Source organism: Balaenoptera acutorostrata, chromosome X, assembly GCF_949987535.1.
Source record: "Balaenoptera acutorostrata chromosome X, mBalAcu1.1, whole genome shotgun sequence".
In the NCBI taxonomy this organism is placed as follows: Eukaryota; Metazoa; Chordata; class Mammalia; order Artiodactyla; family Balaenopteridae; genus Balaenoptera; species Balaenoptera acutorostrata.
Window position 1 is genome coordinate 36,840,026 of NC_080085.1, and position 24,846 is coordinate 36,864,871.

General features: G+C 40.5%; 2 protein-coding genes across 9 annotated transcripts in view; one reads left to right on the plus strand and one right to left on the minus strand.

The window, feature by feature from the left end:
• The window catches only part of CASK (calcium/calmodulin dependent serine protein kinase), a 393,911-nt gene that overhangs the window by 7,350 nt on the left and 361,715 nt on the right, over nt 1-24,846 (minus strand). For all 8 annotated transcript variants that reach the window (XM_057537971.1, XM_057537969.1, XM_057537975.1 and 5 more), the window contains 4 exons: nt 18,781-18,896; nt 11,711-11,791; nt 11,523-11,603; nt 8,754-8,956 (listed from right to left, as the gene is read on the minus strand). In XM_057537971.1, the coding sequence (XP_057393954.1) occupies nt 8,754-8,956; nt 11,523-11,603; nt 11,711-11,791; nt 18,781-18,896 (481 nt within the window). The remainder of the gene's footprint in view (nt 1-8,753; nt 8,957-11,522; nt 11,604-11,710; nt 11,792-18,780; nt 18,897-24,846) is intronic.
• Nucleotides 4,168-5,556, plus strand: LOC103010604 (adenosylhomocysteinase-like). The gene has a single exon (XM_057537977.1). The coding sequence runs from the start codon at nt 4,168-4,170 to the stop codon at nt 5,473-5,475; it is 1,308 nt and encodes a 435-aa protein (XP_057393960.1). The 3' UTR covers nt 5,476-5,556.

Below are 24,846 nucleotides of genomic sequence, written 5' to 3' on the forward strand. Positions count from 1 at the left end.
CCAACTAGGCCATCACAGAGCACCGAGCTGAGATCCCTGTGCTATACAGCAGGTTCCCACTAGCTACCTATTCTACACATGGTAGTGTATTTATGTCAAACCTAATCGCCCAGTTCATCCCACCCTCACCACCCCCACCGTGTCCACACGTCTGTTCTCTACGTCTGCCTTTCTATTCCTGCCCTGCAAATAGGTTCATCTGTACCATTTTTCTAGATTCCACATATATGCATTAATATACGATATTTGTTTTTCTCTTTCTGACTTACTTCACTCTGTGTGACAGACTCTAGGTCCCTCCACATCTCTACGAATGACCCAATTTCGTTTCTTTTTATGGCTGAGTAATATTCCATTGTATATATGTGCCACATCTTCTTTATCCATTCCTCTGTCGATGGACACTTAGGTTGCTTCCATGTCCTGGCTATTGTAAATAGAGCTGCAATGAACATTGTGCTACATGACTCTTTTTTTTTTTTTTTTTAGAAATTCACGTTCTTTTATTTATTTATTTATGACTGTGTTGAGTGTTCGTTTCTGTGCGAGGGCTTTCTCTAGTTGCAGCAAGTGGGGACCACTCTTCATCACGGTGCGCGGACCTCTCACCATCGTGGCCTCTCTTGTTGCGGAGCACAGGCTCCAGACGCGCAGGCTCAGTAATTGTGGCTCACGGGCCCAGTTGCTCCGTGCCATGTGGGATCTTCCCAGACCAGGGCTCGAACCCGTGTCCCCTGCATTAGCAGGCAGACTCTCAACCACTGCGCCACCAGGGAAGCCCCATGACTCTTTTGAATTATGGTTTTCTCTGGGTATATGCCCAGTAGTGGGATTGCTGGGTCATATGGTAGTTCTATTTTTAGTTTTTTAAGGAACCTCCATACTGTTCTCCATAGTGGCTGTATCCATTTACATTCCCACCAACAGTGCAAGAGGGTTCCCTCTTCTCCACACCCTCTCCAGCATTTGTTTGTAGATTTTTTGATGATGGCCATTCTGACTGGTGTGAGATGATACCTCATTGTAGTTTTGATTTGCATTTCTCTAATGATTAGTGATGTTGAGCATCCTTTCATGTGTTTGTTGGCAATCCATATGTCTTCTTTGGAGAAATGTCTGTTTAGGTCTTCTGCCCATTTTTGGATTGGGTTGTTTGATTTTTTGATATTGAGCTGCATGAGCTGCTTGTAAATTTTGGAGATTAATCCTTTGTCAGTTGCTTCGTTTGCAAATATTTTCTCCCATTCTGAGGGTTGTCTTTTTTTTTTTCTTTTCTTTTTTTTTTTTTAAGTTTATTTATTATTTATGGCTGTGTTGGGTCTCCGTTTCTGTGCGAGGGCTTTCTCCAGCTGCGGCAAGTGGGGGCCACTCTTCAACGCGGTGCGCGGGCCTCTCACTATCGCGACCTCTCTTGCTGCGGAGCACAGGCTCCAGACGCGCAGGCTCAGCAATTGTGGCTCATGGGCCTAGTTGCTCCACGGCATATGGGATCTTCCCAGACCAGGGCTCGAACCCGTGTCCCCTGCATTGGCAGGCAGACTCTCAACCACTGCGCCACCAGGGAAGCCCTGAGGGTTGTCTTTTCTTCTTTAGTTACAGTTTCTCCTTGTGGGGTAAGGGAGCCTGGCACATTGTTTTACTTGCCCTCAAACTGCTTTAATTGTGAAAGTCACAGGCTCAGATTCCCCATGGGAGAAAGCTCTTCAAGCTTCTATATGTTCATTTTTGAAAGAGGTAATTGGCATTTCCTTGCAAATCCTTTTGTGACTGAAGATTTTAGCAAGGAACAACCATCATGAAAAAGTCTGTATATAGCTCAATCGAGCTTAACAGTGATTATCACTTAGAACTGTCCTTTTTGTGAATATTATTTTGGGACTTTTTCTATCCTTCCTGTGCTCATAAATCAGGTGACTCCAGGGTCAGTTGAGACATAAGGTTTCCTCATCATCCCACATCCACCCAGAGCCACCTTCTGGGCAACTCAGATGGGGAAAAAAAATCCTAAGGCACAGTCCCTACCCTTGCTTCCATCCCTGAAGCTACTCTGAGTGCCAGATGGAAGTCCACACAGCCACAACCCACGGATGAAGTCGAGAATGCCACCCCAGGCGTGAAATGGCCTTTTCTCCACTCAATGACTGCAGCCTGTTGGCCACCCAATTGTCTGAGTATTTTCAGTTCTAGCCTGCTATTCTATTCTGCACCAGAAAACGCACGACTCGGCAACCGTTAGCTCCCTGCGGATTACCCTCCTCTGCACGGCATTCACGCCCTTAGCTTTTATCCACGAAGACATGAAGGTCATTCTGCACCTACTGCATGAGACTGTCCGGGAAGACTGTACTCACCACACCACCAAATGCCTCTTATGTCTAACAATCAGGTTATATTCTTTTAGTAATTAACTCCAAGGAAATAACTGACATACTTCTATTAGATGAGAATTATGTGATCCGTGACATTCTCCTTTTTGTCCTGGTTGCCAGGAAGTTCAGAGCCAAATTTCATGTTTATCACAGTAACTACAGTAGTCTCTGTGGTTAGTACTGAATATATTTGCTTCCTCCTCCTCTTCACGGCTTTGAGCTTCTCTCCTATATTATTGTACTTTCAAAGATTATAAGATGCCTAGAATCCTGACTGAGATTTTCTTGCCTAGTCTCCCTCTTATCTTCAGCAGAGTCACCACACATGTCCTCATTTTTTCTCGAAGGCCTCTGTCCCCATACTCTGCTCTACTTATGGGTCTCAAGTGGGGGCCAGTTTTTTTTGTGTGTGTGTGTGCAGACTCAGCTTGCCTGAAGTTCAGGAACAGGAAATGGAATTGCTTCACAAGAATTCCCCTCCCTCAGGCCACTAATAGGTGGCTTTAAGATGATCTCTAAAACCTCTTCCTTTTTGACTTTTAAGATGAGACACAAATTTGTTAATATTTACAGGCAAATATCTCTTTCTGAATCCCAGAGAGGGGAGAGAGAGTCTAGAAAGATCACTGAAAATACACTGGCTTCAAACAGCCAAAGAAGCATTAATTTAGCATTTAAAGTTCTCTTTTGGAGATAAATTGATTTAATGGCTCATCTATGGCCAATAATTGTCAGGTTACTACCCTCAAGGAATAAAAACTCATTTGACCAAGTATCTAAGAAGCAGACATCTTTAAGACTTAACTGTTTTTTTGCAAAATTAAAAAGGGCAAGCATCTGAGTCATTTTGCACAAAGATCTAAGGGTTTAAGGAAGAACACAGTGACCCCAGAAACAATCTTAAGAGGGCCAACTGAATTCACAAAACAGCCTCTAGTTCAAAACATGGCTGTTGTTTCCAAGCACAGATTCCTAACAAGACTGTACCTACCCCTTGATGACAACCTTTCCCTGGGGGCAGAAGCAAAGCCACAAATATTCTGCTACTGTCAACTCTTTAATGCTGCAAATGGACAAATCAGAATAAAATTAAAATCTAAAATTGTTTTGATTACACACTGGAGCTATTATAGTTCCAGCTTTAGGGACATAGATTATTTTCTGAGCCATGGCTTTATGAGAAGTCAGCTCTATAGCTTTCCTCAGGTTTGACCGCCTTACAGATTTTTCTAAATGTTAAAATAAAGATTTAAATTGTACTACCACATACATACAAGGTGCACCAGCTTAAGGATTAAACAGGGTTAACTCTTCTAGGATGGTACAGTGAAAGGAGTCTAAGATTTACTGTAAAAACAAAACAAAACAAAAAAACCCCCCAAATCCAAACCAAGACTGTTCAAGTGAAAATTACATTAAGGCTTGGTTTCTTCATCCTCAAAAGTAGATACTGATGTCTCTATCTTGGTGTTACAAGAATTAGGTAAGGAGTACTAATGCTTGGCAAAATATAGAGGAACACAATCTATTCTCATTATTTTAAAAGAAGCCAGGTTACTCATTTTCTTCTGGTTTAAAGTCTTTTGGATAGTCTCTTAGGTTTAAAGTTGAACCACAACATCTTATATAGTATCATTAGACATGTGTTTGGTTTGGCCTCAACTATCTAAAATTAATTAAGATGGCACAGACTAAATGAGCTGGCCCTGCCCGGCGCCGCCCGCCCCACGCCTATCCCCAGCCTGAGGCTCGGCCCCCTTTGCTCATGTCCATCACTCTGTGCAGAAACGCCGCCAGCATGTCAGACAAGCTGCCTTACAAAGTGGCTGACATCAGCCTGGCTGCCTGGGGACGCAAGGCCCTGGATCTTGCAGAGAATGAGATGCCGGGCCTGATGCACATGTGGGAGATGTACTCAGCCTCCAAACCACTGAAGGGCGACCTCACTGCCGGCTGCCTGCACATGACCGTGGAGACAGCTGTCCTCATTGAGACCCTCGTTGCCCTGGGTGCTGAGGTGCGGTGGTCCAGCTGCAATATCTTCTCCACCCAGGACCATGCAGCAGCTGCCATTGCCAAGGCTGGCGTTCCAGTGTACGCCTGGAAGGGTGAAACGGACGAGGAGTATCTGTGGTGCACTGAGCAGACACTGTACTTCAAGGACGGGCCCCTCAACATGATTCTGGACGATGGTGGTGACCTCACCAACCTCATCCACACCAAGTACCCACAGCTCCTGTCAGGCATCCGAGGCATCTCCGAAGAGATCACAACGGGGGTCCACAATCTGTATAAGATGATGGTCAATGGGATCCTGAAGGTGCCTGCCATCAATGTCAACGACTCTGTCACCAAGAGCAAGTTGGCTGCAAGTTGGCTCCTCTACGGCTGCCGGGAGTCCCTCATAGATGGCATCAAGCAGGCCACAGACGTGATGATTGCAGGCAAGGTGGCGGTGGTAGCGGGCTATGGCGATGTGGGCAAGGGCTGTGCCCAGGCCCTGAGGGGCTTCGGGGCCCATGTCATCATCATGGAGATCGACCCCATCAACGCGCTTCAGGCTGCCATGGAGGGCTATGAGGTGACCATCATGGATGAGGCCTGTCAGGAGGGCAACATCTTTGTCACCACCATGGGCTGTGTCAACATCCTCCTCGGCCGGCACTTTGAACAGATGAAAGATGACGTCATTGTGTGGAACATCGGACACTTTGACGTGGAGATTGACGTCAAGTGGCTGAATGAGAACGCTGTGGAGAAGGTGAACATCAAGCCCCAGGTGGACCGCTACTTGTTGAAGAACGGGCGCCGCATCATCCTTCTGGCCAAGGGCCGGCTGGTCAACCTGGGCTGTGCCATGGGCCACCCCAGCTTCGTGATGAGCAACTCCTTCACCAACCAGGTGCTGGCGCAGATTGAGCTGTGGACCCACCCAGACAAGTACCCTGTTGGGGTCCACTTCCTGCCCAAGAAGCTGGATGAAGCAGCGGCTGAAGCCCACCTGGGCAAGCTGAATGTGAAGCTGACCAAGCTGATTGAGAAGCAGGCCCAGTACTTGGGCATGTACTGTGACGGCCCCTTCAAACCTGATCACCACCGCTACTGAGAACCAGGCCTGCCCTTTGCCTTCCAGCTGCTGTCCTTGCCTGGGTCCCGCCTCTCCTCCCCAAGAGCACATGGCACCACCTTTGAGACTGGTTTGATAATGGTCCCCATCAACTCCCTGGGACTAGTCACTCAGTCTTTGGCCTCTGCTGCATCCCTCATACTGTTGCAAGTGTGGCAGGGGGAATTGAGAAGTCCCTCCTCAAGCCCTGGTCACGATGGAGGTACACAGGAGTTACCCACAGGGAGCCATGAGCTCAGGGGTTTTGGAACTGCTCACTTAGTCAGTCCTTCCTTAGGCTGGAAGTTGGCGGTGGTGATCACAAAGCCCATGCACTTTACCATCCAGGCCCTCACTTGGCCCATGGACTTTATGCCCATGTTCTTGGTTTACAGGTTCATTGGTTCCTTAGTCCATGACAGATGAGAAGGAGCTATGTCAAAGGGTGTAGAGGAACTGTTGGCGTTTGAATGCTCCTGAGAGCCCAGCTTAGTGCCTGGCATTCTCTTAAACCTCAGAACAATGAGGTTGGTACTTTTAGTCCCTATTTTACAGGGGTTGGAATATATTGTTAAGGGATAGCCAAGAAAGGACAAGAGAAGTGATAGCCAGAGGTTGAGAGAGGCCAAAGAAACATAAAAGCGCATTGTAACTTGATGGTTCCCATCACAACTCTGGGTCAAAAAGAGATTAATTTGGTTTATAATGTTAAAAGAGAGCAAGAAGGTGGGTTAATAAAAATTTTGGTGCCTAAAAAAAAAAAAGAGCTGAACCCCAGTGTTAGGTGGGGCTTTCTGTGGTCCACACAGAGTGGGAGTGGTGTCAGCAGTTAGAGGGTTTTTAAAAATGCCACATGGCACTTCTGTTATAGACAGTTTTTGATGAACACTGAGGAAGGAATTTCACCCTTACCAGCTTGCCTTATTTGTATTCTTAGCTCATGCCACAATGCTTAGAATATAGCAAGTACTTAATACATGCTGGTTGAGTCGAACTGTCCGTGAGGTACAGTACAGCAGGTAATCAAATGGGCCGGGGTGGGAAAAGGGCATGGAGACAAGGTCCTAAGGAGAGAGGCTCCCTGAAGCAACGAGGATCTGCCTGACAGCAAGTCGGTCATGGCCACGGGCATCCTGAAGGCAGGGCGCGGGCCTTGTCCAGCCTGGGGAGAGAGTGGGCTGAAGGCAGAGAAGCCCAAGGGGGAAGCCCAGGTGGTGCAGAGTCTGTGGGCACCTGCAGCTGGACCGCTGGACGCAGTGGTCGGTGTGAGAGCAGGACTAGGCCTGGGAGCACTGGGCAGGAGAGCCTGGGACCAGAGTGGTCAAGCAGACCAACCAGAGGAGCAGGATCTGGGTGATACCGGACCCCAGGGCCACGGGCCCTAAGAGGCTCAGGCAGAGAACAGGATCCCTATCTCTCCCAAGAGATCACGGTTCTGAGGAGGGGACAAAGGAAGCAGGAGAGAAGAATGCAGTGAGCCCCTCCAGCAGACAGGGAGCAGGGAAAATGCCCAGGCCGGGCCGAGGGGTGTTCTGGTGCCCAGTGCCACACGTGAAAGTGACTGCTGTGGGCAGCCTGATAAGGCCGAGAGAAGTATCTCCCGCTCAGCAGTGCAGAGCAATGCATGGCTGGGCTGGGCTGGGCAAGGGCATGGGGAGAGCTGGACGCCAGGGGTGGGGCAGCAGCAGCAATAGCGGCAGTGGTGGCGGCGGCAGCAGGTGAGGCAGAAAGCCCTGGAAAGTGGACTGAGGTAATGCAGAGGTGGTCTGAGGAGCCCTGCAGCCAGCATACTGCTAGAGACATTACTACCAGCAGAAAACGACGTTCAGGTGAAGACCAGTGTGGAACCCAAGGAGAGGATGTCGAAGACCAGGACCAGGATTGAGACTTTTCCTCTAGCCACCCCTGGCCAGAAGATTTTTCCAATCCCTAGTAAGGAGGGATTAGTAGTTAAACAAAAATCAATCTGCATTACACATCATATATTTAGTTCTATAAAGATCCAAGTTCATTGTTAAGTAAACTGTATAGTGTTCACCCTAATGTTGCTTTCCTCCCCAGCCCCTTAACCAGATTCCAAGTTCAAGAACCCCATCAGGTGCTGTGACATGGAAATGGGTGAAGCCACTGGCCCTGATGTTAAGATCTTGGAGCCAAGTAACTGAGCCATCAGGCCCCAAGTCACACAGACCCTGGCTAAGCCGGTTCCATCCTCCCTTTGGGGATGGCTAGGGGACCAAGTTTCATACAGTGGCCCTTGAACAGGGATCTTCCCTGCCTGGGGTAGCCACGTAAGCCCCCTGATGAAACGGAGCCTGCTTGAGGGGAGCTGGTCTACCATTTCAACAGGTGTTGTACTGATTCTATTTGTAAGTGATAAGGGATTTTTGGTACAGGTTGGTCTTAGAAACGGCAGGCCTGGGAGTCACACAGGCATCCACAAGCCTCTCCGGTAACCTGCCCTGATGTCTACAACTCCCAAATCCTTCCTACTGGGCTTTGAGTCCCACTTCTTCTTAGTTTGTCCTCAGAGATGAAAAATAGCTTGTTAGCATTTTTGATGTAAGGCCTTTGGCTTTCTCCTTTTCAAGTTTAAAAATTTCTATTGCTTCTAGTGTAGGACGTATCTGCAGATCATCTAATCGTCTCTGCGTCTAGCTCTGAGTCCTCTCCAAGTTCTCCATATGCCTCCTAGTTTTAGCTCAGGGTCAGGCATCGTCCCTCAGTAAAGAGATGGCAGAGGCTAAGAACCACCACGGGTCTCTACCCCTGCTCTGCCTGACATCCCCTGGGGCTCGCTCATGCTTGCATTCATAAAGCTGGTGCTGTATTTCGGACCCAGGCCCCAGGATCGGAATTTCTTGCTGGCGATTAACATAAGATGCTGGCAGAGACTCTGATGGTCTAGTGTGAGCTGTACCAAGAGAGGAAAGGTGGCTGCTGTGTTAAAGTGCCAGAGTTTCATCCTGAGTCAGATTACTGTAGGATTTCTGGCGGGCACAGACCCGATTGGGCACTTTATTGAGCTTCTGAGTATAACGAATCTCTTAAGAGAACAGTCTCTACTTCTTAAATACACTGTGCGTGCCCTGAGTGCAACGATTAGTCAGCTTGCATTCTAGACGGTTAACTCATGGTGCCTTCATTGCCGATACTTTCCCGTAGCTTACTATTAAATTATTATGTGACCTGTGATGTTCTGATGCCATTTTTTATTTCAGAACCTGAGCTTAGCATGCAGGCAGGACGACAGGGTGCCAGGGTTGGCTAGGCATTACCTGAGGCTCCACGTCCAGTATTGCGATCAGCCCTTGCTCATGGATCTTCCGGATGGTCTCCAGTTTCGTCCCGTACATTGCATCCTCGTGGCTGCCATACTCCAGGTACTCGTTATTAGAGATGTCTTGCATCATTTGGTCATGAGATACAAAGTAATAATTCTTTCCATTTTCTTCATCTTTCTTTGGAGGTCTGGTGGTGTCTGCAAAGTTACATGTCAAGAGAGGTTTAAAAGGCTGAGCTTATGAGCTGATGCTCCCAATGGACCTATCCAAACTCAATCTCCTCTTAAAAGCTATGGATTCTGTAGTATGTCTCATGCCCTGTTCCCACCCCCAGTAGCTTTGTAGAACTAAATTCTAGAAGTCATATTTGTTTATGTGACATCAGACCACAGTAGTTGGTTAGTTGTTTGGTTTGGTGAATCTTTCTGTGTTTAGATGAGATCTATTTCATCCCTTCATGGGTCACCACAGGGGAAAGACACTAAATGACCCAGGATTAACATAACTCACTCTATGCCTTAATGCAGTTAGGTCTTAAGAGAAGGAAACAAGAAGAATTAAAAAAAATGGAAAACCACATATGGCTATTTAAATTTAAGTAAATTAAAATTAAATAAATTAAAAAATTCAGTTCCTCAGTCTCACTAGCCACATTTCAGGGGTTCAATACCCACATGTGGCTAATGGCTACTGTACTGGACAGTGCAGATATCTAATGCTGTCATTATGAGAGAACGTTCTATTGAACAGTGCTGGTATACAGCACCATGCAAAAGGAGAATGTCAGGATACAGCAAAAGGGATACCATATTGAAAACATAATGACCGTAGCCAGATATGGCCATAATAGTTAGGAAAGACCTAAAGCAGGAATTGGCAAACTAGGGCCTGTAGGCCAAATACGGCCCACTGTCTGTTCTTGTAAATAAAGTTTTATTGGAAAAGAGCCATGCTCATTTGTTTACATATTGTCTGTGGCTGCTTTCACAATGGCAGAGTTGAGCAGTTGTGTCAGAGACCATATGGCCTTCAAAGCCTCAAATATTTGCTGTTTAGTCCTTTACAGAAAAGGTTTGCTGACCCCTGACCTAAGCGAGTATATACTAAAATATCTGCCAATAAGTCCTAGTTCTGTGGGATACTAATAGGACCAGGATTCTGCAAAACACACTTTAGGAAATGTTTTTCTAGACAAGCCAGGAACAGCAGTTTTAGTTTTCTTTCTCCCTTTGCTTCTTTCCTTTTTTGAGCAAGAACAAATTCGTGCTATTCTTTGTTGTACATGAGTCCAAACCCTGGGGGAATTTCCCCTCTCCTGCCCCAACTAGACTGTAGAACTGCCAAGTGCTCATGGACATCAAAATGTGGATGTTTTAAAGAAGAACCCTTTCTCCAGGCACATGAAAAGCTGAAGAAACAGCATACTGTGTTGATGCTGTCCTATCTTCAGTCATTTCGGTAGGTAAACATATGCTATGTATACACCCAGGGTCAAATATTACAGCGAGTAGACATGATTGGGGTCAGCAATGACACACTTTAAAACCAAGCTAGTTAATTGGCCGTTTAATAACATGGAAGTTCAATTGCTTATGTGATCAAGAAGCTTGCTGTACTCATGATCTAGACATAAGGAGAATTAAAAGAACATTTTAAAGCGTTTTACTAGAAAACTCCAGTGGTACCAACTGAAAGAATATTTGATGAATTTCTTTTTTTGAGTAAATCAGACAGGGTTCTGGGATGAGACTGGTCTTATGAACCCTCACAGCTCTCTGGGATGTAGAGAAAACAGTAAATGGTGCTGACATGGCATTGGAAGGCCCTACAGGATGGAGCCAATCTTCCCATTTTTTCCTATTGCTCTTTTTTCCGACCAGGGATTGAACCCGGGCCCTCGGCAGTTGAAAGTGCAGAGTCCTAACCACTGGACCGCCAGGGAATTCACTCTCCTGTTGCTCTTAAAAATCATTCTCCTTTAGCTCTTCCCACCCCGAACAAAGCTCTAACTGCTAAAAAGCTTTTGGGATTCAAATTTTAAACTTTGGAATAATAATAATAATAATAATAAATAAAATAAAATGATGGTAGCAAGATGGCTATTATCTATCCGGTATCTGCTAAGTGTTCATATGATCTCAAATCCTCTATATTTTCCTGGAATTACTTCATTTTGTACTTGAGGAAACAAAGAGGACAAGAGGTTAAGGATAAGATATAGAAAATAAGGGGAATAAAAATATTACAGATTTAAAATTCTTTACAGTAAACAATGGATAGCACATTGGGTTTTAAAAGTGATAAAAGTCAACAATTTAGGTACAGATTAAGGAAAATATTGTTATATCAAAGAAAATTATACTATCATTAAAACCTATTTTTCTGAAGAATAATTCATCTGGGTAACATTGATGGCATATTGTTGGAAAAATTAGATTACAAATAGACTGAACGAGCCCAGTCTTGTTAAACAACAATGATAACAACACACACACGCACACACAGACACAGACACACACACACACACACAGACACACACACGACGTGTTTGCACCAAGAGAAGCCTGGAAGGGTATACAATAAAATATTGAGAGTGGGGTTGGGATTAACTGTTAACTCATTTTCTTCTTTGTTCTTTTCTGGACTTTCCAAATTTCCTATAATGAACAGTTATTACTTATGTAATCAGAAAAAATATGTAAATTACAAGATTAGAAAAGTACAAGGAAAAATACACTTAAAGGAGAGTGAAACATTGCTTACGTGGAATAGGGTACGCAAACCGGTCTGGGTGCTTTGTGATTAGGGTGTTTTTTATGTGTCTTCTCCCGACACCATGTGCACCTATGGCATTTTTTAAAAAGGAAGTTAAAAATTGATAATTGTTAATAATATTCATAAGATGTCTTGAAGATGAAAATAAGAAAGCCACTTACTGCAGTTAAACTTACCTAATAAGACTAGTGTTTTCCTTTTGAATGCTGTCAGTTTTACTACTTCTTCATATGTAACAAGATCTAATTGATCAAACACTAAAATGCAAAGATTTAGAAAGAATATAAATTTACAGAAGGAATATTTCATGTATGTAAATTATAATTTTACTGGCAAAACCAAAATTATAGTAAAGCCATGTCTTAAAAAATATGAATCCAACTTATGATATATAGCTTACATGTAATTTAAGTCATATAACCTTTTGGGAGAAAATTTCATTTTTAAGCCCATGAAAATGCACTTTAGAACCAGGGTCATCCAAAGATATGTTGAGCACATGCATAAAAGTCCAGTTGTAAAAGATACTGCATATCTTTTCATGCAGTATCCAACAAATCATATGAATTCATTCAAAACAACATGCTGTTCATATTTTTGCAATTCTAAGAAATCAGCAATACTAAAAAGAAAAAGTCTGCAGACAGTGACCAACATGAATGCAACTAAAGTTAACCAAGAAAGAGGCCAGCTAGATTATTTCTAGGGGTGGATGAGAGATGCATGGACAGCTGGTCTTCAACTTGATGGTTCTTTCTTTCAACAGAGTTGCTGAAGGTAGCATGCTAGATTTCCTTCAAAGTCAAGTTTTGCAACTATGATTTCACACGCTTTGGAAATGAGCATCTCACAAGTTTTATTGTAACCCAGCTATCCATTCAGTGGAAAGTCTTGGGTATGTAAGTAGGGGAACATGCTTCCCTGGGCCCCAAACTTTGTCAGCCTGTGTGTGGTAAGTAAGTTAGGACGGACAGAATGGGAAGAAGCATGAAGCAGAGTCTGAGCTTGGAAACTTTTGCAAAAGGGGAGTTCTCTGATCATTACAGACTGAGAAGAAACGCTTTAAAAAATATTTTTTGGAAACCTGCCTCTTCACAAAACTATTGCAAAAACTTTCCCAAGAGGATGACCGTTCCTGTTGAAGTTTAAGGTAGTCCAATTCTCACAACACATTTGAAAATTCTCACAAGAAGGCTAAAATCACGTCTATGTTTCCCATAATATTTTTCTGTGTGGTACTACCCATATGTTGTCAGGCACACACTGAAATTTCTTTTTTTTAAAGAATATTGAATAAGCTCTGGATTTTAGAGGGGTTGAAATAAATTCCATGAAATTGATTCCATGGTGTAATAGAGGAATCTAAGATGCTTCAGTCAATCATTAAGAGAAGCTTCTACTCCCTGAAACAATATGGCCAAATGCTTTTGAATATCAGCTCAGTCCTTAACATTTGTGTTCTTCCCAGTAGCAAAGAACCTTAAAATGCAAAATAGGATACTCTGGAATGCAACAGATCAGAAACAAACAAACGAACAAAAGTATCATTCCCAAAATACTAAAAAAAAAAGAAATACAATATGTTAAAATAAGGGTTAGTGCATGTTAATGGGTATTTGTGCATTTCTTTTGGATAACTTGATTGCATAAAGGTTGACTAAAAGACTTAAAAGCATATTCTCTAGCAACAGCTAAAAACCACAAAATGCTTTCTGTGTTTAGAATGGCAGATTCACAAAATCAAAATGAACATGAGGTTGTCTGCGTGGCGGAGCTAGCTAGTCATGCTGCAGTGGTAATGGAGCGACGAAGAGTTGCAAAAATAAAAGCAGGAGAGCTTACAGCATTGCTTTTTATACCTATTGCCCTCTGAGTGATATTTTCATCAAGAAAAGTATGCTTATGAAAGAGGTCCATCAACAAGCTGATATATTTTATTATATAGAAATAATCAAGCATCTCACAAAAGAGCAAGATGATGACACAAGTTTTCTGAATGGTATACACATCTCTTTCCCTCTACAGAGCCCTGACTCCAATCCTACTGAATTAAGTCATTTTTTCAAACACATAAGAATGAGTTAGATATCAACAATCAACATGACAAATGAACAGATATGTTACACATCAGTATCTTAACCATATACAAGTAGCATGAAGAGGGGACTCCGGTCTAAATGAAATCATCACGTAGTCATAGGGTGGAGAAACAATAAAAAAGGATATTTTAAAATACGACATACAAAGAATATAAGGAGAACACTTAGAGACTGAACTTTTAAAGGTTCTAAGTTGTTTGCTGATTTAAAAAAAGGGACTTAATGAAAGGAAACCGTCAAAAACAAAGAGGCACAGTCACTCAACAGGTTACTTACATGCACAGAGGCCATTGGGAGTAAGACAGCATGAAAAATGTACAGGGGTCATTGAAATATGGCTTTTAATATATTAGTAAAATAAAAGTATAATATGCACAAAAGAAACTTTACCATGCAATATTCTAAACATGAGGCAAATAAATCACATTAAGAAACAAACTCATTTTAATAAAAATTCAACAATATCCTTATATAAAAGCCAGGGGGTTTTATATACTAGCATATGCATACAAATTTTGTCTGGGAATAGTTACAAGAAACCTTCTTCAGGGAGTGTAGGTGTGGAAGCCTTTTGCTTTTCCTTCTGTATCTTTTCTAATCACGTGTGCCTATTACTTATACTATTAAAAAATGTCAACAGGGCAGTGAGATTATGGGCCACTTTTTGTCGTCTTTAGAGTTCTCTGTATTAAAGAAAACAAAAATAATAGCTTTTTAACGTCAACAGTACTAATTTGTGGTATTAAACATAATTTAAACACACCTATGAATGGTATTGTAGAAATCCTCTATGTTTGTATGTATGTATGTAAATGGGGTTTCTCAGGATATTTAAATACCACTTCTCAGGCCTCTAACATTAAAAAAAAATGAATTAATGAAGAGTTTTAAAAAAAGTTTACATTAATAACTTGATCTTAAATTGATTTTGGAAGTCCTAGGGTGGAGGAATCTCAGCGCCTCAAAGAGTATAGTTCTTCTAGAAGCATGACAATGCTTTTTGCATCAAGTTTATGTGGCTAAAAGTCTTTCATGCGTTGCAGAAAATGTATTTGCTGTAAACGCTATACATACCATAATCAAATCTATTCCCAAGGCTTCAGAAATACTGTCTGGCATATTGTCCTGACTTCCTGGTAAGCTACTCAATGTTCATGACACTTGAGTATTTAGGTACCTGTTCTTCAGTAGAATCTTTGCCATAAATAAACCTTTAACATTGATTCCATATCTCAGTTGGAAAAGCTATCTTCAAAGCAGCTTTGAAGTATACTAGTATCTTCAAATACTGTACAAACCTCCACTTAGATAAGCCATTGTACACTGGTAACACTGGGCCGAGTAAAGTGGGCCTAATGTTACCACACCCTCTGTTCTTTCAAGGAAAGGCAGAAACCCAGATTTTATGTTAAATATTTGATTTTCAAAGGTGATAACTAATTAAGATTAAACACTGTGTGTATATGGGGAAAATAAAATTTATTTATGGGTCACATTCAGCTAATAGACTGCCACTGTATATTGTGAGAGGTAGGCAACAGTTTGAACAGAATTCTGCTTTAATCAGACATGTAGAATTTCCTGGTGACATAAATGGAAATAATTAATTCTAGTATTTTATCATTTCCATCAGTTCTAGATATTGATGAAGTTCTCATCCTTTATTTTTACTACAAATGTAAACAACTTCAGAATTTAATGATAAGGTTTGGATCTTGCCAACAACAGCTGCTGAATTCTCAAAGATTTGAAGCAAGAAACAAAACGTATGCCCTTATTTTATTTTTTAAAAATTACTTATTTTTCAATGTATAAAAATCAGTTGCATTTTTAAAAAATTGAAGTACAGTTGATTTACAATGTTGTGTTAGTTTCAGGTAGGTGTACAGCAAAGTGATTCAGTTATATATATATTCTTTTTCAGATTCTTTTCCCTTATAGGTTATTACAAAATATTGAGTGTAGTTCCCTGCGCTCCACAGTAGGTCCTTGTTGGTTATCTGTTTTATATATAGTAGTGTGTATATGTTAATCCCAATGGCCCTTATTTTAATTTATTGAGGACTACGGGAAGATTCCCCCACTGTATTTTACAATCGACTTTTGAATAAGTCAGAAAACACCTTTCAGAAATATAGTTGGATTTGTGGCCTATGAACCCATTTGGCTAGTTCTTGGTATTAAAGAATATGATATTTCAAAGTTCTCAAAGCATTTGCCTTCCCAGTGGAGGTCAACAGTATGTGTTTCTCTCTTTTAGAGCAATTCTTTATGTAGGCAATGCCACATATTAGGATAAACTTTCATCATAGCTAAAAGCAGAACAGCTGATAAAATACTTGACTTTCCTTCCTGACAATTTCATCTCTTGTAAAGGCAAGGTAATCAGTAAGTAAATGGTTCTTCTGGTCTTTATAATTAACAAAATGTAAGAGTTGGTTGGTGATGGAGAAGAATGCTGAAGAGATGGTGGCAGAAAGGACATGCCAGGCAGCATATTCTAGAAAGTCCAGGGAAAAAGCCAGGCATCTTCTCCAGACCAGAAAAACTAATAGGAGAGCTCATGAGTGATGATTTTGTGCGGGTGGGAATCCTAACGATGACATTCTGACTAGACAATCACAAATGAGCCTAAACACAAGTTCTGTACAGAAACTTGAGTGGCCCTGCAAGGACCTTATAAAAAGCTCAGATTTTCTATCAAGGGAGGCTCTCAGGCAGTGACAAATACTGACATGTAGAAGGAACTGTGAGCATGAGGAAGGCTCCGAGGCCTGGAAGACGACTGCTTAGGCAGATGCTGTGGAGAACAAAAAAGTGGTGGGGCTCCTCTACTCCTCTTAGTTTTAAGTTTACAAGAACTTAGATAGATCCATGATTTTGGATAGGAGGTGTTGTGTTTAAAGACGACAGAGAAAAAGCAATTCTATTCCATTTCTACGAGGTTCCTGCCTTCTCTAGCAAGGGTGATATAGCCTTCAAACATAATGGGCAGTGTTTACCAGAGCTAAAGCTTAAGATAAGGGACAGCAAATGAGTACTTGGCTTCATTAAATGATATCCATTTATCAGGCCCAGTGATGAAATAACCTGAGATCCACTGAATTTTAGAATTAGAAAAGATATCCTTTATTGACTAACCCAATTCCCTCGTTTTGAGGCCCACAGGAGCCAAGTGATTTGCCAAAGGTGCATGGATACACAGGTGTGCTAATTTCCGGTCCTAGCTTGGGCTGGCTATTAAGCTTACAGGTGCGTTTGCAGGACTACCAAGCACCACTTGTGATGAATCAGAGAGAACAGGAATAATGGAAGATCAGTGGTGCCCCAGTGGTCAAAGAATGGAAAAAGTTAACTGTGGAAAACACTGGCCACCAGATAGGATGCTGATTCTCTGGCAAAATTCTTAAGTGAACGATTCAACGGACTATTTGTCAGAATTTAGAGAGTCTAGTTTTTCAATTAACTGGCTTCTTATTTTTCCTCAGAGCTAAATTAAAGAGTGTTGGCAAATTGAATACTCATGTCTACATGCCTTCCATCAGTAGAATATAAAAAGCTAAGGATGAATTGACAGCCTTATCGGCCATTTCTTTGCTTTTCTAGGTTTAAATTAATTTTAATGCCATCTATGTATCATTTAAAATTATTGTAAAAATTACAAGGTTATACATATATATGTAATGTCAACAGACCTTTTGAGCCTGTTAGAAGCTGATGGAAATAAAGGTGATTATGGAGACTTGGCAATAACCACTGACATTTTATGTTAAACAACATTCTGCTGCTACTACAGTGAATTTCTTCAAATAGTACTACTGGAGCATTTACAATTAGTTTTAACTAATTATATTTAACTAATCTACTTTGAATATTTCTTCCCTTTATAAAACAAAAAAAGCCATTATCAGACTAGTGCTCTGTAGTGGTATATAACCAGAAATGATACCTTTTATTGGAAATAAAAATGTGGCACACTGTAGCTATCATGATGGGAAAGATTTCCTTATTTAACTGAACCATTTAAAATTAAGCCATGTGGTCACTCACATTCATTCCACATTATACAGTACTTCAAAATGTTTACTTTTACTCTCTGATCAAGAAATGAATCATTCAGAGTTTCAAAATAATTTTTCCTAGTGAATGCTAATAAAATATAACATTCTACAGAGGGAAATGCATTTCCTATTTGTCAGAAATATTATACTGTCAAACTGGGTATGCATGATTGCATTCACTTGATTTTCTTTGCCATATGTTTGAAGTTTGGAGTTATTTCTGAAACCTTGGGAACTAATCTAATGCCAATGTTGGGGCTTGCACCTCCTCAGAAAAGTTCCTTATAAAAGGAGTCATATTAAGAAGTTACTGAAAATAAGTAAATCCCACTCTACATCATCATGCCTTTTCGTTAACTTAAGTTACATCCTGTGAGTCTTCTGGGAATTCTACTGCAATGACAGAGCATGCTTTTTTGGTATTCATTTCAGTTCTTAGCAAATGAGTGAATATTTTGACTTAAGTTGAATGCAAGCTTCCATATAGACAAACATACCATGAAGGGTAGGCCAAGATAATGTTCTTGGTCTTTTATGGGCTAAGAAATACCATGAAGGAAGAAGACTAGTGACAGGAACTGACCAAATTAAGTTAGTATCTATCTAATGTCATTTGTACTCTTTCAAATCAATCACTGAACCATTTGCAGCACAGCTCTCTGTTAAGAGTGCACCTTTGCCCTTAGAAATGTGGCACAGGGCCATGTCCAAGGGCCAGAGAGGAGTCAGGAGTGAGGGTATTTGCTCAAGACCAATCTCAGCAAGGAGGCAAGAATTCTGGCAATTCAGCAAACTCTCAATCTCTCATTTCTCAGGGGAGGACTTAATGTACTGGGTTCTTTGAGTTCCAGAGAGTACTGTTTCCAAATAGCATTTTCTTCCTATAAAGTATAGCTCTGTAAAATATTTGGCAAATAACCAACATAATAATTGAAGGTAAGGGATTCTTAAAGTTTTTGCAAGCTGATGATCTCATATGGTGAAATTTTTTTGATAGAGAACTCTGAAGACGGAATTGAGATGTTACATCTACTTCAGTCTCTTTGAGATGTTTAACCGGTCTCAGTAAGTCGTACTTTTCCCTACCTGCATTGTGCTTTGCCAAATATTTATCTTTGTACTGCTTCTTTTTCTTGCCAAACCAAGTACAGCTGGCTTGCTGCTCCTGTTTGGTCTTCTCCATGGCAATGCAAGCAACTCGCCTAGCACACAAAGAAAAGAAAAAAACTAATGTATAGTTTTATGCTGATAAAAGAGGAAAACCAGTCATTTGAAGAGTTTACACGAACCTGCATGAACAAACTCCTCACAAACTTTTCAAATCATTCAGATAAAGGTTGCTCCTTGACAATTTCCTAGAAAGGTTTTAAAAATGCAGACTTATACGAAAATAACATTGTATCACTTGAACATATACTAACTGATAACACAGATGAAAAGTCTAAACATACAGTCATGAAATACAGTGGAGTGAGTGTGGGATTTTGAGTTGAGACAGGTCTGATTTGAATCCTGGCTCTATCACTTATTAGCTTTTATCAATTTAGTGTTAGGTGCTTTTCTAGGAAATTTACATATATTAACTCATTTAATCTTTCTAACAACACGTGAAATCGTGTCACTGTTTTACAGATGAGGGGATCAAAGGACTGACAGGTTAATTAATTTGTCCCAATCACACAGCTAATAAAGTGGGAGAGTGAGGACAGTCTGGCACCAGAGCCCATGCTCTTAGGCGGTACATTCTATTGGCAAGTTCCTTAATCTCTTGAAGCCTCTTGGATGGGTGTTGTAAAGAATTATAACAAAAAATGTAAATAATATCCCTAGCACAGTGGCAGGCACAGTAGATGCCTAATAAATGGTACTACTACTACTTGAAGATTCTAGATAGGAAAAAAAAACTATGATTAAATCCATAGTTAGCATTACATTCAGAAAAATCATAATTTTGTTCTACATAATTACAGTATTCAGCATTAGTAACATATACATAAATGTTGTTAAAAAGTTGCTCTCTTAGGACTTCCCTGGTGGCGCAGTGGTTAAGAATCTGCCTGCCAATGCAGGGGACATGGGTTTGAGCCCTGGTCCAGGAAGATCCCACATGCCGCGGAGCAACTAAGCCCATGCACCACAACTACTGAGCCTGCGTTCTAGAGCCCGCGAGCCACAACTACTGAGCCCACGTGCCACAACTACTGAAGCCCACACGCCTAGAACCCACACTCCACAACAAGAGAAGCCACCGCAATGAGAAGCCCGTGTACCACAACGAAGGGTAGCCCCCGCTCGCCACAACTAGAGAAAGCCCGTGCGCAGCAACGAAGACCCAACGCAGCCAAAAATAAAAAAAAATAATAATTAAAAAAAAAGTTGCTCTCTTAGGTTTAGGCTAAGCAAGTACTTGCCTTTCAAGATATTACCACAGAAGGTTTTGCTTACTTAATGACTTTGCTTGTGGGCCAATGTGGGGTGCCTGAGTGAGCCACATATAAGGAGAATCCAAAATCACTATCAGAATGCCATACAATGCTATTGAAAATGACGAGTTGTTTTCCAATGAGATTGTACTGATTTGCATTCCCACCAGCAGTATAGAGTTCCTACTGTTCCACTTCCACGTTAACACTTGTTATTATCAGTCTATAATTTTAGCCATCATGGTGGACGAGTAATGAAGTAACACTGTGTTTTGAGTTTGCATTTCACTGATTATTAATGAGATTAAGCACCTTTTCATATGCTTATTGGCTATTGGATTTCCTCTTTTGTAAAGTGCCTGTTCAAATCTTTTGACCACTTTCCTATCCAGTTGTCTTTTTCTCATTGATTTGTAGGAATTCTTTATATGGTCTGAATATTACACTTTTGTTAGTTATATATGTTGGAGGTATCTTCTTCCACTCTGTGGCTTGCCTTTTTAATCTTTTCATGGTATTTGATGAATGTAACTTATTAGTTTTAATTTAGTCAAATCTAGCAATGTTTTCTTTTATGGGAAATATTTTTGATATCTTTTTTAGGAAATCCTTCCTTGTCCCTAAAGATATTCTCCAATATTATCTTCTCAAGGGTTTATAGTTTTGTCTTTCATGTTTTGGTTTTTAATACACTGGAACTGATTTTTGTATGTGGTGTGAAGTTAGGGGTCCAGTTTCTCTCATTTTTTTCCCTAATGGATAACCAATTGTCCCAGCACAACTTATGGAAAAGTCTATTTATTCCTCACTAGTGACTATTTATGTATGAGAGTGTTCAGGGGTTCTCTTCAATTGGTCTATTTGAGCATCTCTAAGCCCATACTTTATTGTCTTAATTACTACAGCTTTATAATAAATCTTGGCATCAGTGGGGCAAGGCCTCCCTCCTTATTCTTCTAGAAGAGCATCTTGACTATTCCTGATTCTGTGCATTTCCTTGAAAACTTTAAAATTAGCTTGTCAATTTCAAAATGGTTGGGATTGAATTGAATCTATGAATCAATCTGGGAGGAATAGACATCTTTACAATATTTACAATATTGAGTCTTCTAGTCCCTGAATACAGTATGTCTTTCCATTTATCTAGGTCTTCTTTAATGTCTCAATAAGTTTTATAATTTATCCTCTAAATGTCTTGAACAACTTTATTAGATTTGTTGCTAGGTTGTTGATTAAAAAACTTATAAATGGTATTTTAAGAAATTTGTAATATTGAAAAATTCAAACATATACAAGAGTAGAGAATAGTGTAATGAACCCCAAATATCTACAACCCAGCTTCAACATTTATTAACTCATGGCTTATTTTGTTTTATTTACAACCTACCCACCCTAAGATTACTTTGAAAAAAATCCAAGTTTGTATCATTTCTTCCTTAAATATTCTTAAATTCCCTTTAAACCTATAGGTTCCCCCTCCTTCCCTCTCTCCCTTTTCTTCTTGCAAATTATTTGTTGCAGAAACTGGTTGTTTGTCCTACAGTTTCTGATCTCACCCCTGTGGTGTCTTCAGTAAGTCCCTTTGTCTTTTGCATTTCCTGCAAATAGCTAATTAGATCTAGAAGCCTAATCAAACTTAAGTTCTATTTTTTTTTTGCAAGAGTACTTTATAGTATTATGATGTTGCAGGTGGTATTATGTAGGGTATTTAAAAAATTATTTTCCATTTTTTACTGTAAATAGAAATATAATTGATTTTTGTACACTGATTTTACATCAGCCATCTTGCTAAACTCTCATATTAATTCTAATTGTTTATCTATAGATGATTCCTTTGAATTTTTACACAGAATCATATCACCTGTTATATATTTTTTCCCTTCCAATAATGTTTGCTGTAGGTTTATTGTAGATACTCTCAATCAGGTTTAAGGAAGTTCCCTTCAATTCACAGTTTGTGAGAGTTTTAATCATGAATGGATGTTGAATTTTAAAATCCACACCTATTGCTATGACCATGTGGATTTTTCTTCTTTAGTCTGTTAATATGGTGAATCAGGTTGATTGGTTTTCCAATGTTGAACCAGCTGTGCATTCCCAGTACAAACTCTACTGGGTCAAGATGTATATCCTTTTTATATATTGCTAGATTCAATTTGCTAATATTTTGCTACGGATTTTTACATCTGTGCTCATGAGGGATATGGGTCTGTAGTTTTCTTTTGCCTTTACTGAACTTTGGTATCAGGGTAATGCTGGCATCATGAAATGAGTCGGGAAGTGTTCTCTTCTACTTTCTTAGAGTCTTTCCTCCATGTCTCTTTCTCTCTCTTGCTCTTTGAGGGCTTTATTTATATTTATTTCTTTATTTTTGGTTAGGAGAAAGACATTTATTGGGAACTACTGTGAACTCTCAGCAACAGCACCAAAGTCAATCTCCATATATTACCTAAGTGGCATACAGAGGAGGCTGATGAAACCTTTGCTTTGGGAATTCTTCCAGTTCAAGCCAATATGTGCTGTCAGTCATAACTACAGCTTCTGTGAGGCACAGGATCTTTGGAAACATAAACAGAACTGAGGAATTTTTGACAGGTTAAAAGAGATGAAATCCTGACCTCGTGAAGCTTACGTTATAGTGTACAGAGTATCTTATAATAAATGTTTTTCAGCTTAAAAAATTTAAGAAAAAGTTCCCAGTAAAAATTTGTGGTGTGGCCATATGTGGTATAATGACAGAGGAATGATACTGATTTTTACTAGGCACTCAGGAAATGAATGTTATTTCTTTTAGCTCAGTATGTGCAAGGAAACTGTGTTAGAATTTAGGTCAACCTGGAAGGAAATTTCAAACACATGTTTAACATTTTATTGCTGACTTGGATGAGGATCTAGTAGGCAAGGGAAGGGATGACAGATTCAGGGACTCAAATCATATCAGAGGATTAGACTGATGGGCCTTGTCAAGCAAGATGAGATTTAGCAAGGATAAATAAGGTAAGGTATTTGGGTCCAAAAAATTTGATTTCTCAAGAGGATGTGAAAAATATGACTTGGTAGCAACACATCTGAACAAAGCTTCTGGGTCTGGCTGATAGTATTGTTTCAAATCTTTCTCATTAGTATTACATGTCCATCGACATTCTAGAGACCAATTCACTTTTCCAACAAGGGACTCTGCTTTTTCCCCTCAGCTGGGAATGCCTTCCTATACCTCCAGAGTCCTACTGTGGTCTCAAGGAACATACTGCCCAGTGGGCCTCTTCCTCTTCATCCTAGTTAGAACCCCTGTCTCCCTCTACGGTCACTGCAACTTTATTGAGTTCAGTTTTTCTGCAATAAACCGAATATAACATATAAAGTGTAAAATTTCATCAGTTTTGAAACATTATACATCCCATGAAACCATCACTACAATCAAGATAACAAACATTTTCATCACCCCAGGAATTTTCTTATGCCCCTCTGTAATCCCTCCCTCCCTCCTCCAGATCCCCAGGAAACCACTGTCACTGTAGATTAGTTTTGCATTTTCTGGAATTTTATATAATGGAATTATACAGTATGTTCTCTTTTTTGCCTGGAAACCCAGCCTAATGATTTTGAGTTTCACCCATATTGTTGTATGTTATCAATAGTTCATTTCTTTTTATTGCTTAAGAGCATCCTATTGTATGCATATGCCATCATTTGTTTATCCATTTACCTGCTGACGAAAACTTTAAAAATTTTTAGCCATTCTAATAGGCGTGTGGCCACTGAGTTTTAGTTAGTGCATTTTTTGTCCTTGGAAATTCATTTTGGTTCTTTTTCAAATCTGCTATGCCATTAAATTTTTTCCCCTCTTCTCTGAAGATATTTTTTAAGCTTTTACTGATTTTTAAAAGCCTGCTAATAAGCACAGTTGTTTAAAAACCTTTGTCTCCTAATTCCAATATATGAAGTAGGTTTGAGTTTGTTCCTGGCGTCTTTCATTTCTGTCAGGTCTCACTGGTTTCCATGTGTGCTTGCTCATTTTGACTTGCTGGTAACTGCCCTCAAGAAAGTTTATGTGGGAGGTCAGGAGGAGCTCTAGGATGAGGCCTAGGATAAAAGTGTTCTCCTTCAGAGACTTTCATTTGTTTATAACAGATATTTGGAACTATTTGTAAAGGGGAAACCACATCAAGCACATAGCTGGAGTTTCCCTGGCTGTCCCAGGCTATGTGTACCTGGGTGCAAATCCATTCAGGGTGGACCGGTGGCCACAATTTTTTCAGGGGAACTTTGCTTTCCTTTTGCTCTGCTCACCGACAAGGCAGCCTTCTCTACAGTCCCCTGGTGTGGAAGGGCAGTGAGGGGATGCTTATCTATCTATCTGTTTGCTCTTAACCTGGGGGTATAGCCTTTTGCAGATCCTGACAATGCGGGATGAGTCTCCTAACAGATTCTCCTACTTGTACAGGCCTTATTAGGTCTTAACCTTGGTCCTCTGGCAGAGAAGTTTTTAGTAATAGAAATGCCCTCCTGGCAAAATGGACCAATTTGGTACTCTAATTTTTACTGCTCTGATTAATGCCTTTCATATAAAAATTGGTCCCTGAGTTCCCCAATACCTTTTCAGCTACTCAGTGCTCTTAAGGTCATTTTCAAAAACATATTTTCTGTAGCACTTTTCGTTTTTTTTCTCCCAGTGGGAGGATTGATCCAAATAACCTAGTCTACCATTATAGGAAACAGGAAGCAAATC